The following is a 15,480-nucleotide window of genomic DNA, read 5'->3' on the forward strand; positions in this document are numbered from 1 at the left end:
GCAAGTAAAAAGGTGGTCTTGACATATAGTAAATAAACTGTGCTATCACCTAAAATAAAAAGAACTAGCTGATGCTTAAATAAGAGACACTTAAGATATTTAATAAAGTCTTAAAGTGGATCTAATTACTTGCCTAGTTAGAAAAGCATAATCAATTCAAGCTGCAAGTTGCCACCAAGAGATTCAACATGCATCATCTTCCCCCTTTAACTTTATTCCAAATTGGGACCAACACTGAAAAACATTTTCCAAAACCTAAGTATGTCAAAGTCAGCTGGACACAGTAGGGTTTCCAAATAGCAAAAATCTAAGAGGACCTCCTAACTCAGGAGAGATCAATGATCTTTATCCCTTGTTTATGAATGCCCACATAAACTCAGATTCTCTAAACTAACTTGTGGTCAAATCATGCTTCTGCCGTAAGTTCAAAGTGAGCCTAGCATTTTTCCCTCTCCAGTAGCAGAGTAAACCCTTTTTTTATTCACAACAATCTCAAAACAACATATGCCTCAGAAAAGAGAGGCTGGATGACTATAATTCCCTCCAAGCAGGGATCCCCATGGTGTCCCACCACTAACTCACAACTCTTGCTGAGAGCAGCAGCACATTCGCTCATTGATTAGAGTTGTGTGATCAGATTAAGTTCAACCTGTGCTCTCTACATTAACCACCAGTGAAGTGGTGGTAGTCATCATGAGTTGATCCTGCTCATTTTAAAGCCTCACAATGGCTCACTGGCAAAACCACCAGAAGAAAACAAGTGAACAACTTTTGAGGGAGGCTAATTCCAGAAAGACTTCCTTTGAGTAATTGGAATAATTTTTCAAATTCAGAGTATTCCCTCAGTTTAAGTTCAGGCACTTTCATAACACCTAAAACAGATATGAGAAAATGACATCTTGGGCCAGCTTTCTTCATTTTTAATAAACAAAAATAAGGCATAGTAGTGGGGTTTTTTTTTTTTTTAAAGGTAGTATTTTCTGTCCTGTGCCTTATCTCAAATTGTTTTTTTATTTTATTTTGAAGGTTTCATCCCTGAGTCACTGTCCAATGCAATAAAAATTAGTAACCAATCCCTAATCCGTTTTCATTTCTGTGTGATCTTTAAATGTGATCTTTAAGTCCCCAATCAGCTTATAGTAGCTTGGATGACTCACCATGGTCTTTATGAGAGCACAATTTTAACCTGGAACACATGAGAGCACATTTTAAACATGGAACAAAAAATCAAAGCTCTCCCTGTAAAAACATACAAGTCAGGGGTATGTGAAAAAATCACAGGATGATCTGGATAGAAAAAGAAAACAGAAGTTCAAATGACAGTTATATATATTATCAACAAATTTCTCTGTGCTTCAGCTTACAGAAAAACAATTTGCTCCCTACCAAAACCATCCCCCCTCCCCCAATGTAACATTCCCTTTTCACAGATTTTTGTAGAAGCAAGAAAAGATCCAGGATAAAGACAGCCAAAGAAGATATACTCTAAGGCTGGTCTTCTCACTAAAGAAAGGATAGTATAGGACTGCATCCCACTCCACCCTGGCCTCTACCCCCAAAGATATAAAGGAAAACAGGAGGAAGGCAATGTCATAAGGTAAACTCAATGCATCTTCCTAGAACTTCAGTTTTACTTAATGATTAATTAAAACATATTTCTATTACAACAAATATGTTTGTGCTAGGGAGTAAAAAGTAAAATGCACATGAAGATTTTTAAGATAAGATTTTTTCTGCTCACTTACAATGTGTTGCTTCAGGCTATCAGGGGAGTTTATACTCCTTCCCTGCCATTAAGAAAAAGTGGAGAGGCTCTACCCTAGAGACTCATTCTCTCCAACCTGTCTCCCAGCTATTCTATCCTCTCAGGTCACATCATTTTTATTTTATTTATTTATTTAGACTACACTTCATTCTAGAAAGGAAAATTTTCAAGCAGCTAGAGAGCAATATAGAGAAAACGCTACATCCAAGTGGCGATGCCTAAACATGAAAGAGGGTTCTCAAAAGGTGTACACATTTCTGTTTACCATTCTGCACTATACAATATGTAGTCCACAAAATGATAGTATTAAGAAAAAATGAGCTATAAAAAATAAAGGTAAGATTATTAGGTACCTAACGACCTTTCAAAACTATTCTTCAGCCTGATTTTGGCACTAGAAAGCAACTCTGACATGTAGCCCTTGGGGGGCATTTCCTCACCCTCCCCACTGCCATAAAACATCACATTTTATCTAAAGTAAAATGAGGTAATGCCTATAAATAGCTTAGCATAGCACCTAGCATATGATAATAGCTCAATAAACATTGGATATAATACTGGTTATAATTATTACTATTAATTATAATATTACATTAGTATTACTTAACAGGGTGCCATAGGCAGCTACAATTTTTGAATCTACAGTGTAGCAGGCAATATATTATCTTACTTGATCTTCATAAGGATTCTGAAGGTAAGCATTATCATCCACTCTTCATAAAGGAGAAAAGTATGCTCAGATCACTTAAATGACTTGCCTAGGGCCACCCAGCTAATAAGTTGCAAAGCACTGTTTCAATCCAGTCATCTGTCTCCTGAGCCCAATTCTTCCCACTGCACTATACCACCTCTCTTACAAAAAGTCAAGAATTCAAGGGCTCTCTCACTGATAGACTCCAACTAGATTCCACTCCATTTCAATAAGCACAGGTCAAAGAATGACAGGAATTCCCTCCAGTCAACAGACAACCAAATTACATACAAATACAAATCTGCACCAAATGTCATCAAACACTCCATCCATAAACTAATAAAAATTTGTATTTTTACATTAAATAATCAGCCAAAGTCACTAATTCTATACATCTAACTCCACCATTAACATCAATTCTTGACCTGATCATTTATCTCCCTCTGAGTTCATTTCCCTAAGGATATTCATTCACTCACTTAGTTTTAATTATAACTTGTAGGAACAAAAACCAAAATCTACATCTCCTATCCAAAGGAAACTGAAGTGTAGATAAAACTATATGCATGTACAAAAAGGTATTCACTATCATTTTTTATAATAACAAAAAGCAAATCAACAAACAAAATCTCTAAACATCAAGCAGTAAGATAACTGATTTGATAAGTTATGTTTCATTCATCCCATGTAATAATACCATACAATAATTTTAAATGGAGCTTATGAAGAACCTTTAAGAACATGAGAAAATGCTCATAACATCAAGTGAAATAAAAAAGCAGGACATGAAATGAAACCATCAGTAAGCTCTCAACTTTGCAAACATAGAACAGGAAAAAAAGACTAAAAGGAAATAAATCAAAATGTAACAATTTTATCTGAATAGTAAAATAATGAGTGTCATTTTCCCCTTGTTGCTTTTTCTGTTCTCCAATTTTCTTTTCAATGATGATTATGTATTAATTTTATAGGCAGAAAAGAGCTTTTTTTTAACCAAAATTTTTAACTCATCTTGCAGCACTCTTCTCTCATAAATCCCCAAATTAGCCAAGAGTCCCAAGTCGTGTGAAATTTAAAATGCTCAAAACATACCAGCATCTTTATTTTTTTTTTCTCCAGCACTACTATCCTCCAATTATGCCAAAACTGCAAAAGTAATTTCTCTTACCTACAGAAATCCAATCCTTCAAATTCTGTCAATCCTTTTCTTCTGGTATTTTTCCTTCTTACTGCCTATTTTCCCTTCCTACTTCCTATACTAATACCAAGTCCAAACCTTCACCAGCTCATCCCTAGATTAGCACAATAGCCTCCTGAATAAGTAAAAGCTTTCCTTATTCTATTGCCTCACCACTAACAATTCACTCCACCACAGTCCACTCTGTGCCAGATGCTGTTCCTGGAGCTTTACCTGTATTAACTCAGTTAACATTCATTAACGACTCTATGAGGATAGCTACTATTATTAGTCCTATTTTACAGATTAAGAAATAGAAACACAGAGAGGTTAAGATACATACCCAAGGTCACCAGCTAATGAATGGCAATGATTAGATTTGAACCCATGCAGTCTGGGTCCAGCTAACAGTATATAAATATGAGCTACTCAAGGAGTGCAGGAGTGGTAATCAATAAAAATCAGTTTCTCTTTCCCTGAACTGTGTACATACAGGTCCTTGGAGTAAGCCTCCCATTTCCAGGTCTTTTTTCATGCTATTCCACAACTGGGAGGACAGTTCTTCTCTTCCCTAACTCATTTTTCATATCTCCTTTAAAAGTCAACTTTAAATTAAACATCTTTGAGTTTTCCTTAAGCCAGTTCCCTCACTCCTCAGCACATTCTTACTCTTATGGACTCAATTTAACCTATATTAATGTGCAGTTGTTGACATTTTTTATGTTACAGAAGTTTACCTCACATTTTTACATTTTATCTTCCTGTCTAGATAATGAAATACCTCCACTTTTTTTGGTCTATGTCCTTCTCCATTTGCCACCTTCCCAAAAGCTAGTAGAATAGCAACCTGCACAAAGTAAATACTAAATAAATATGTGGTTAACTGATAAATCTAAGATAAATATGGCTCAACTATTTAACAAAGCAGAAAGTCTTTTGAACTAATATATTTAAATGTTTGTCTTCTTTTCATTTTATTCCCTAAGCACAAAAGCATTAGATTTGTCATTTCAATATTCCCATCCAAAAAAACATATTCAAGCAATACCCAAAAGCAGTCCTATTAAATACTTTTTTAAAAAAGATATCCCACACACTGTCCAGAAACTCCTTTTTGTTCCCCAGGAGACCTTTTCTAATAGTGTTATTTTACTCTCTTGTGGCAAGAATTATCCAAGTCTTTGACAACACTAAGCAGGCAGTGACATTCCAGACATGAGTATCAACTGTTCAAGAACAAAAAAACACTATTTGGCTTTAATAAGAGATTATCATAAATAGGCCCATTAAATCTAAAATGTGAAAACAATTTTGTTTATATTTAAAGTTGAGTATCTTCATCTTTATCTTCCTATCCAAGAAAATGATTTTAAATGTTTAAATTGTTAACGAAAGAAATAATAATTAAACATATGGCTCACTGTATATAATAAACAAGTCCCTAAAATACTGTGACCTAATCAAACTGGTTTTCAAATCCATTATAAGCCATGACTACTTAAAAGAGCACTATAGGAACTACTCCAAAAAGCACACAGTACTCATGGTTATAATCTTTTCTCTAATTTTTGTTTTCCAAGAATGCATTTTCATATACAGATTTTCTCTAAAAGACTCCTTTGCTACTTAACTCTTACATTAAATGAGCCACTTAACAGTAGACAATATTTATCCTAAAATATTATATTTTTCCTCATATGCCTGCTGACTCTGCAGTTACTCTAATTCATCACTACAGCTCGCCAGAAGCAAATGTCTAATATGATTCAGTTACCCAAATAACAGTACTAAATTTGAGTGTATATTACTATACACTATAGTTAACAAACTTCAACACTGACAGGTACACAATATGAAACACATCCTACTCATAACTTTACAATACATTAAGTGAAAAAGCTAAATCTAGTTTCCCCTCTATTTAAAATTACCATTCCTACTTATATTACAGTTCAGTTAAAAAACACACTGGTAAAATTTTGGTGTTCTCTTTCTTGATATTTCAAATAATGCTATAGCAATGTGAAAAGCTTACTCCATTTTAATTGAGTGAATAGGTATTTACTAATCTTTCCCTTTTTAAAAAAATTACTTGAGAAGTAGATACAGTTATAATAGGGAAACACCAGGAATCCTTGTAATGATGGAACTGTTCCTATATCTTGAGTATATCACTGTCAATAACCTAGTTGTTATATTGTACCACAGTTTTACAAGATGTTACCGTTGCAGGAAACATGTTAAAGTAAAAGTGGGATCTCTGTATTGTTTCTTACAACTGCATATGAATCTACCATTATCTCAAAACAAAAAGTTTAATTTAAAAAAATATTGAAGAGTAATTTAATGAGAATTCATTTTTCTGGCCTCCCAGAAAAATTTTTGAAAATTCAATATTTTCAAAAATCCCAACTGTGCATACAAAAATACCCCCAAATGAAAAACTGCATTCCTTTTAAAAATTAAGAGCTAGAAAATAGTTCTTATAATTCTTTCCAAAAATCTTGAGCAAGGAGAAATCTATAGTGTTACAAAAGTCTGATTTGAACAAGGAAAAGTAAAAGCTTTACTTGCTTGTTGAAATAACTCTCTAGATAGAAATATAAGAGACAGACTTAATATATATAGATGGCTTACTAAACAAATTTATCCCACTCCCTTCCTACATCTCCTGTTACTTGGATTCAAAAACTAACAAAGGAAATTTTTCAGATATCATGTAAACATTTAAACTACGAAAAATTAAATCCAATATCACAATTTAGTTCTCCATACTCAATTCCTGAAGCTGGAGGGGACAGTGGATTTAAAACACCAGAACTATTTCCAGTTTGTCAATCCTTTCAACAAGCTTTCCTCCTATACACTGTCCTACGAAAGTGCCTCACCTTTAACTCCTACAGAAAGAAACCCCTCTCTCAAGGTCACCATAAGAATACCTCACAGCTTCTATCATACCAAGCAGACAAATTCACAGTTGTATCATAATGCAAAGAAAATTAACACTCTTGATGAAAAAATATGACTATAAAAATTCCTCAAGACACATAAGTAACAGAAAATGCACATTAGCCTTTTCCATTGAGACTACTGATGAAGTGTCGGCTATCATACAAGTTATAAATCACTTTAGGAATAAGATTTTAAAATAACATCACGTACTATATAGCATATACACTGAAATTAAGTCATCCTCAAAAAGGACAATCAATAAAGAAAATTATACACACATCTGTAGTTTTCATGAGGCAAAAGGCTTGGGATTTTGCAAATGTTACTTCAAAAACAAGATAACTCTAATCTTTAAGTCACCTCTTCAGAAGGAAAGTCAGATCTTTAGCTCCTTATACACTGCAAATAATCAGGCATTAGGACATATTACATATCCTTTGACATGAGGTCAGAAGATTATTAAAGTGTCAATAAAATATACAAATAAAACAATATTGCCACACCGACCTCTTTTAGACATTTCCTTTAAGAAATGGTTATAGGACCATATCTACCAGTATACTTTCATATAAAATGACTGCTTTGCTATTTTCCCTTCCCCCCAAATCTAAATCCATTCACTGATTATTAGAGGTCACAGCTTTTTTTAATTACAATTTTTTCCTGAAATTTAAAACAAACCACGCAGGTAAATATTTAAGTTCAAATTTTCAATGGATAAAAAAACCTAACAGTTTTAAAGCTAAAAATTTCCTGATCTAAAGAATCAAATATTATGAACACTTCTACAATGTAGAAAAACAATTTTTTTCTTTGTATAATACATGCTACAGAAAGAAGGACCCACAACTGCTCCAATGTCTGAACTATTTTTAATTTTAGACTACATAAATCATACCTTAATTTTAAAAAGTAAAAAATATATATTTGCCCTTATTCTAAAAACAGAAAGTATTTCTAATAGCCAGTTTCTGAAGTTCATGTCCTTGATATCAATTAATGTCAGTTAAATATATTTTCTACAATTCAAGTCAGAGCTAACAGTCTGAAACAGCAGTATCACTATTCATTTAATGAAATATACTAAGCATCTACTATATGTTAGACAAAGAAAATTTGAAAGTTCCTGAAAATGTATCAGTTGCAAAAATTGACATGTACGCTCAAAACAGTAGTAAAGAAAGAGAATATAGCCTTCTTCTATGTTAACTAATAATTTTCTCTCCTCAACCCCAAAAAGCTATGATTTTCAAACCACTACCAATAAATGGATAGAGGTGGGAGAAGAGCTGGGGTTTGGCTGACATTTTATGATATCCTTTTGATTAAGGATAATATTAGTCTTTAGGATATTTAAAATTCAAAATGTTTTTATTTGAGATGTTAAACAACCTGCTACATTTTCCCCTTAAGTTGTAATTTCATCATTAAAAATGAATTTTAGTAAATTAAGGTAGTGTATGATTTTTAAATAGAAACTTGTTTTAATGTAAAGTGGTATAAGGGGTTAAATTGGTTATGAAATTGACCTTCTTTTCTGATGTTTTGCTCCCACAGTATCTTAAGAAGTCAACTATCACTTTACTAGGGGAAATAAAAAAGCACCCGTCAAAGAGGAATTACTGAGTTTCAGCCTAGAGATTTGACAGCTGGTTTTCTTATATTGCTGTCTTGGCTTTTTTTTTTTTTTTTACCTCTCCCAGCACTAAGGAATAAATCTAAGTTAAACAGAAAATGATAGCTTTTGTACACTAGAATGCACCTTGCTTCTGGAACGTTTATTTTTTTTAAATCATGAGTATAACTAAGTAAGAAAAACCAAAAATGCACACTTAAGAAATATGGGATAAATGTTAACAATGGAGCAGAGTAGTTATAAATATACAGAAAGTAAATTTGAGGATGAAAGCACTAGTGTAGAACTAGGAATCTAATTTAACTTAACTCTAAACATCCTAATGTAACATGAACTTAGGACAGAATTCAATCATCTGTGTTATTTGAAAGTACATCTAACTTTCTATTCATATATTTGTAACACTTCAACTAACTGTGCACAAAATTGTTAATTTCCTGAAGACTTCCAAAAGGAATAGCCATCTTTTAAAATAAGTGTTACTAATTACTGCTTGACTCAATTCCACTTTCATATGCATATTTTAAATAATATTATTTTACCAATTCTTTAGAATCCAAAATTTTAATAACATTAGTGGGCTAAAATTTAGAAAAATTTTAAAATACAAATATTTAAATACACAATAAAAAAAAATACTACACATGGACCAGAGAGCATTTTCTTCTGGTACTTTTCTAAATACAGAGGCATGCTATAATCCCTTGCACTCAAACAAGATCATTTTCAATTTAAAAATTCAGAGAAAAGAGAACAATTTTTTAAATTCACATTGAAATTCTTGAAGAAATGTCAATGGATCCTTAAAGGAACAGCCCACATTTGGGGCTTGTTTGGTTTTGTTTATAGTTTTAACTAGACATCACAACACCAAAATATTGAGTTTCTGATTTTAGACATGCTCTTACCTGATCCGCTGAACTGACTGCTTCCCAGTGTCGTTGGTCTGGTTTTCCCACTATTAACAGGTGGGGAAAACATCTGCAAAATAACCCAAACGCATCTGTTAGTTGTGAAATTCTTCTAGATTCCTTGCAAACAAAAGTCCACCAAGAGTCATCAATTAGTTGCGGTATTTCAGAGGAAAGTTAAAATAAAATTGGATATATACATTCAGACCCAGAAAAGCAAATACACTTAGTGATATTATTTCCTCACACTATTTGGAAATACTGGCGTTTTCTGTTCTGAAAACCCAGTCAGTTACATGAGCGATTCTAACATTATTAAGTTTAAGTGGTAAGTTTCTGTCAATGATCTTCGCTTTGTACCAGCAGTTAATAAAGGAATTCAACGCATTAGAAATAAGGGCAGTGGGGCCAGCTGGTATTTTTAAGTCACTTAATTATTTCCCACGTTCAGAAAATTTTAAATGTACATACACATATGTACTTCTTGTATATGCATATGTTCACACACATATACACATGTATAAGTACATATATATTTATATTAAAACGGTTCAACCCAAAAGGCTGGGAATCCTAGCCCTTCACTAGCTTTCCTGTAACTGACATCTTTCAAGTACCATAAACTATACCACATCTTGAAAAGGGAAATGGTTAGGAGTGTTGAAGAAAAAACAATTTTTTTTCATATGAAGTTCAAAATCCCTAATAATCATCAGGGTCAGAGGATGACTCAACCAAAGCTCAAGATTACACTGTTCTCCTTTTAACTGGCTAAATCAAATGACCCCTCTGGCATTAAAGTTTTAAATCTGCAAGTCTAGACATTACATCAAAGTTCAGGTGTCCAACTTGGGGGAGCTGGACTCCAGCCCTGAGAACTACTGCTCAAAGCAGATGGAGTTCACGCTGCTTAGTCTCCACGTCGCTCACCCCCCTTTCTTTCTTTTTCTGTAAACCTCAGCAGAACCCCAAGATGCCGCAGAAAGCTCTCATACCGCACTGAAGTCCAGCAGGTCGCTCAGCTCCTTGTCGGTCCCTATAGCAGCCATGCGCTGCTGCTGGGGATTCATCTTCGGCCACTTCTAGCAGGTCCTAAAGCAGAAGAAAGAGGCTCAGCGATAGACCAGCGAGAGACCACAGAGGCCCAAAGTGTGTACGGGAATGGAGAGGGGCGTAGAGGAAAAGGAAAAACGCCGGGCTGACTTCCAATACCCTACTCGTTCCCCACCGCCGCGCGGGCAGGGTGCAGGAGAGCCCGGCGCCCGCGCCGGGTCTGTGAATCCACGCGTTTCTCGGTCTGGCCCGGGAGCTACGCGGCGGCTCCCGCAACTCGCCGCCTCTCCCGCAAGTTTCCGAGCCCGCCCCTGCCCCCTCCCCGGCGCCCCCTACCCCGCGCAGCCGCGGGGTGCCGGACGCGCGGGGCCCGGCCGGGGCGGGGGTCTCGAGGGGCGGGGATGAGGGGGCGATTGGGCATCCAGCGAGCCGAGCGGCGGCGAGGGGAGTAGTGAAGTGACTCTGTCTCGGCAACAATAGAACTGACAAGTTGCAGGGGAACGCGCCGCTCGCAGGCCCGCGTCTGCGGCCGCCGCCGCCGCCCGGATGTCCCCCGCGGGCCCCGGCGGTCGGAAAGCACACCCCCCCCGCGCGCGTCCGAGGGGCGTTTTTAAAAAGAAAACAGAAACACCGACAACTAGCCCCGCTCTTGCCCGGCGTCCTCCTCCCACGGCTCGGCCTCCTCCCACTTTTGCTGCCCTGCCCGCGGCCGGCCGGCCCCGGACCTGCCTAACAATGAGCCTGGCTCGGCAGCCAAAGAACCCGCTCTCCCGCGCGCCCCGGAACCCCAGCCGAGAGCTGAGCGGGGCGCGCAGGCCGAGCGCGCCACCCGCGGGCCTGGCCGCCCGCGACTCTTCACCTCCGCCCCCACTCCGCTCCCCAAGTTGGAGGGGACCCCGAGTTCGCCTCTGTACAAAGGGGTGCGGAGTTGGGGCGCGGGCCGGGGGCGCCTCCACTCCGGCAGGGACGCGGCGCCGCTCCGCAGCCCCCAGCCCCAACACGGCGTCCCCCTCCCGCTTGCCGGCCCGCAATTACCTGCCGCCCCGTCTCCGCATCCAACCACCCCGATTAAAGTTCACTTTGGCCGGGAGAGCGGGCTCGGACTTCCCCTTGCACGGCCCGGCGGTTCGGCTCACTTTGCCCCGCGCGAGCTCTCGGATCCGGGCGGGGGAGGCGGCTCTCAGGCCTGGCCGCCCCTTCCTCTCGGGGCGGGCTGGCGGTCCCCCCAAATAGAACTTGTAGGTCTCCTCAGGCGGACATTTTTTTCGCTGAGGCAGCCTCAGCACCGCGCTCGGCTCAGCTCTGGATCACTCCGCGCCGGGAAGAGCCCCGTGTTAACCCCTTCGTCCCCGGCCCGCTCCTGCCTCCTGCGCCGAGGAAGTGGGGCCAGCCGAGGGGGCGGGGAGGAGCCTGCGGGAACGGGGAGGGGCCGGCGCGCGGCTGGCGGACAAAGCCCGCGGTGGGGTAAGGCGGGCCGGAGTCGGAGACGCCGGGGAGGGGCGGCAGGCACGCGCAGACACCCAGCGAGGCAGGGCCAGGCCGCCCGGGAGGACGCCTGGTCGGGCCCCCGGGAGGGGGTAGGCGGGCACCGTGGCGCCTCCCCCAGCTCGTCCTGCTCCGGCTTCCCGCCCCGAAGCAGAGCGGCAGAGACGCTACAGCGGGCGCATCTGGATCCGCTGCCCAGGCCACCCAGCCCGAGGTCGCAGAGCCCTGAAAGGCTTCCGTTCCCGAGCAAGCCGCGCTGGACGCCGGATGCCACACTCGGCCTGGCCCGAAGGCTCCGGCCCTGGGAGGCTGCGTAGGGCTCGGCTTGGAAGATGCGTGTGTGGGGAACGAGACCGGCCACCTCGGTCGGCTTTTGGAGTAGGTACGGTTGGTCAGATTCGTTGCTGAGCGGAAGGCAGAAGAGGCAAAACCTTCCTCAAACCACACAAAGCAACGTGGGCTTCAGGTTCCCAAACACTCCACTCACTCAAGCGTCCACATCTACAATCCTCTCTTCCCATCCGAATCCCAAAAGAGGCCACCGAATTGCACAGCAGGACGAGTTCTTGTAAATGGATCAAGCCAGTCCCTTCATTTTACAGAGACAGCCCAGAGAGGTTCTGTCACAAAGTCGCAGTCTTGGCTCAAGTACTGAACTTGGCCTGAAGAACCCCAAACGGAGTAAGAAGAGGACAGAATAACTAAACCTCAATTTCATTCTATTCAGATGTCAGAATAAGGTTTTCTCCAATAGCAGCCAATGTTTTGACTCTTTTGAGTCAGTGAATGCAGTAAAGACCAATAAACCCCAGGCGGAAGAAACACTGTAAGGAAAGAAGACATATCCAAAGTAACAAATTGAAAAATGCAGCCAACGCCTTGAGGGCAACAGCCTGGCAAGAAGGAGCCATTGGAGCCCAGATTTGCATGGAAACAAGGAGATAGACTTAGCTGCAAATGTGCAGTTACTGTACTTTATTACAAACAGAGCTGTCCAGCGGAAGAAGGCAATTGTAGCTTGGGGGTAAGGGTTTCCATTACGTTCTCAACGGCTACACCCTGCACCTGGCCAGATCCTGTGGTAACCTCCCCTGTATCTACTACCCCTTATCTAGGTAAACACCTACCCCTTTTCTTAGCATCACATCCCTGGCTACATCCAGTAGGCCTGGCTGCCTACTGGAGAATGCGGTTCCATTCCAAGCAAATGAGCAAAATTCCAACCTCAATAAAGCAGCACGGTCCCATTCCGTGCTACAGTTATTGGTTGGCAATGTGCATGACACAATTTGGGCCTATGCTAGGGGCTTTGGGGAAAGTTTTTGTTTATTTTTTTCATATTCCGAGAGCTTCAGAGGCAACTTCCTCTTTCTGCATGTACTCAAGAAATCCAGGAGCATAAAAACAATGAAAAACTGTGAAAGAATATCACCAGCATATTTTACGGAAAAAAAAAAAAAAATCGAGGAACCTCTGGACTTTGGGCAGCCATCTTCCAACCACCAGGTCCAGTCAGGTGAAAATAAAGCAGACATGAAAGCATACACAGAAAAAGATATGCTTTGGTGATGTTTTTGAGTCTCTGATAACAGCTTCTGAACCCAGGACTACCATCATTGACGGAACCAACAGGATTAGAGTATTGTGCTGTTTTGTAATCTAATGTGTTCTAAGTGATATAGGCCCAATGGCCATTTTTTGTAGCAAAGACCTAAACATCAAGATGAAAAGTATGACTAGAACTTTTAAGGCCCCATACCAGTAGAAAGATTCTCAGTGGTAAAACTGAAGAGAAATCTTGGGGAAAGGAGAAGGCATATAATCCCATCTCAAGACAAAAGGAGAGCCCGTTTCTTCTCATCCTTCTCATATAACTAATTTAGAGGAAGAAATTACTGTCTGGCCAAACCCTCAGTCAGGGGGGCTCCCTCACTCCTTTGAGGGACTGACTGAAGTTTTTCATTTCTATTATGGCCCATATTGTTATATACTTTATTTTCCTCATTAGATTAAACACTCCTTGAGGGATGGGACTGCTATGCATCTGTCTGTACTGTGCCCCTAGCATAGTTCCAGGTGTATAGTACACACTCAAAAAAGGGAGGCTGGAATTAAATCTATCAGTCATTTGACATTAAACATGAATATATTTCTTATCCTGTAATATAGTCTTTTCATGTATCATTTTTAATAGGGGAATATTTTCCCCACCAATGGATTTTCTATAATACTCTGGACATATATGGAAGACAAAAAGAGTATAAAAACTGGAGTTGTGTCATTTGTAAGTCATTTCTGGGCTTTTGCTGACCTTGCCAGATAGAGCTAGAAAGCTTTATTAAAAAGCTTAGAGAGAAACAGTAACACAAATTCAGTGATAATTAATAGTACTGTTTCTATAGTATAAGTTAATATCAATAAATCAATATTGAAATATATTTAATGAACGCTTCTTACATGCAAGGCATGGTGCTAAATGCTGTTTAGGAACAAAATATCAAACCCACCCTGCCCTCAAAATGATAGATTTTGATAATCTGATAGATATTATTTTATCAGTATTTTATCAGTATTTTATCAGTAATCTGATAGATTTTAGTTTACTGCCCATTCACCTTAGCCTACTGCTGGTCAGACACAGGAATTCGGTCAGCATAGTTTCAGTCTCTTCTTTGTAAGAGCCCCCCACCCTATACTCGAAAACACACACACACAATTTTATCAGGGAGACCTGATATGCCCAAAGAAACCTTTACAGTCAAGAGAAAAAGCAGCTAAAACAATGCAGTTTGCTCCCTTGGGAGAATGACTTGAACTTGGCCTCTAATTCAGAAGACAAGAATTCTAGAAAGCTCAGAGAAGGAAAAGGAGGAGGAGGAGAGAGAATAGGGCCAATCAAATCAAGTGGCAAGTTGCTATCTAGATGGAGTGACTGGCCTCCTAACATTTTCCCCTTAGAACCAACGTTAATGGCTAATAGACTCCCTTGTAGCTCCCAACTCTGGAGGAGAGCAGCTAGGAGTTTGTGCTTTCTTTTCCACAGCTGTCCCCTTGGGACTAAAGGGAACAATTTTATGTAACAATTAGTTTAATAAGAAGTATTACCTTCAGTTCATGGCACTCACATCAAAGAAGAATTAAAAGCCAAGATTTTCCACTTTTATCATAAGCCAGATTCTACTAGTCATCAATGATCCCCTCCTCATTCTCTTTGATCAGCCAGCAAGAATCCCTCACCTTTGGGGGATTTCCTGGTACGGATTTCGCCTTTCCTCTCTGTTCTTAGCTAAAAATAGTATTCTCCTTGCTAGTGTCATTTATTATTTAAGCCATTAAATGGTTTTACTGCAAACTTCTCTGCAGAAGGTAAAGCAGGAGATCTCTAGAGGGTAGGGGGATTAAGTGGACATTTGTATATTGGTTGCTGAGGCTCCCAAATATCTTTACCAACTTGGCTCCCAGATTCCAGCAGCCAGACCTTCAACTTCCAAGGAGGAGATTAGAAGATCCTTCTATGTGGAATCTGATCAACCCAAGAGGAAAGATCTGAAGATATTAACATGGGAGGTTCCCCACCTATTAACCCAAACAATTCTATAGAGACATTTATAGCTGACAAACCCCCCACCCAATCACTCAGAGTTTCCAATCAGCATTTTATTGTCCTGTTCTTAAATATGACAGACAACCAAGGATTGGTTATCAGACAATTGAGAGAAGCCACTATCACGTGAGACATTTAGAGCATTTAGAATTGAAAACGGGAGAGTATAAATGGGGAGAAAATTGATAAATGCTTTGGAAGAGGAA

General features: G+C 39.7%; 1 protein-coding gene across 7 annotated transcripts in view; it reads right to left on the bottom strand.

The window, feature by feature from the left end:
* The window catches only part of TCF12 (transcription factor 12), a 396,768-nt gene extending 384,991 nt beyond the window's left edge, over nt 1-11,777 (bottom strand). For 2 of the 7 annotated variants that reach the window (XM_059056243.2, XM_059056242.2), the window contains exons 1-3: nt 11,221-11,777; nt 10,128-10,224; nt 9,130-9,202 (exon numbers count right to left, since the gene is read on the bottom strand). In XM_059056243.2, the coding sequence (XP_058912226.1) occupies nt 9,130-9,202; nt 10,128-10,202 (148 nt within the window). In that variant the 5' untranslated portion in view covers nt 10,203-10,224; nt 11,221-11,777. Of the gene's footprint in view, nt 1-9,129; nt 9,203-10,127; nt 10,225-10,360; nt 10,464-11,220 lie in introns of those variants that run through there. The other 5 variants (XM_059056246.2, XM_059056245.2, XM_067029780.1 and 2 more) reach the window with 4 other exon arrangements.
* Between the last annotated feature and the right edge of the window lie 3,703 nt (nt 11,778-15,480).

This window comes from Kogia breviceps, chromosome 3 (genome assembly GCF_026419965.1).
Source record: "Kogia breviceps isolate mKogBre1 chromosome 3, mKogBre1 haplotype 1, whole genome shotgun sequence".
NCBI lineage: Eukaryota > Metazoa > Chordata > Mammalia > Artiodactyla > Physeteridae > Kogia > Kogia breviceps.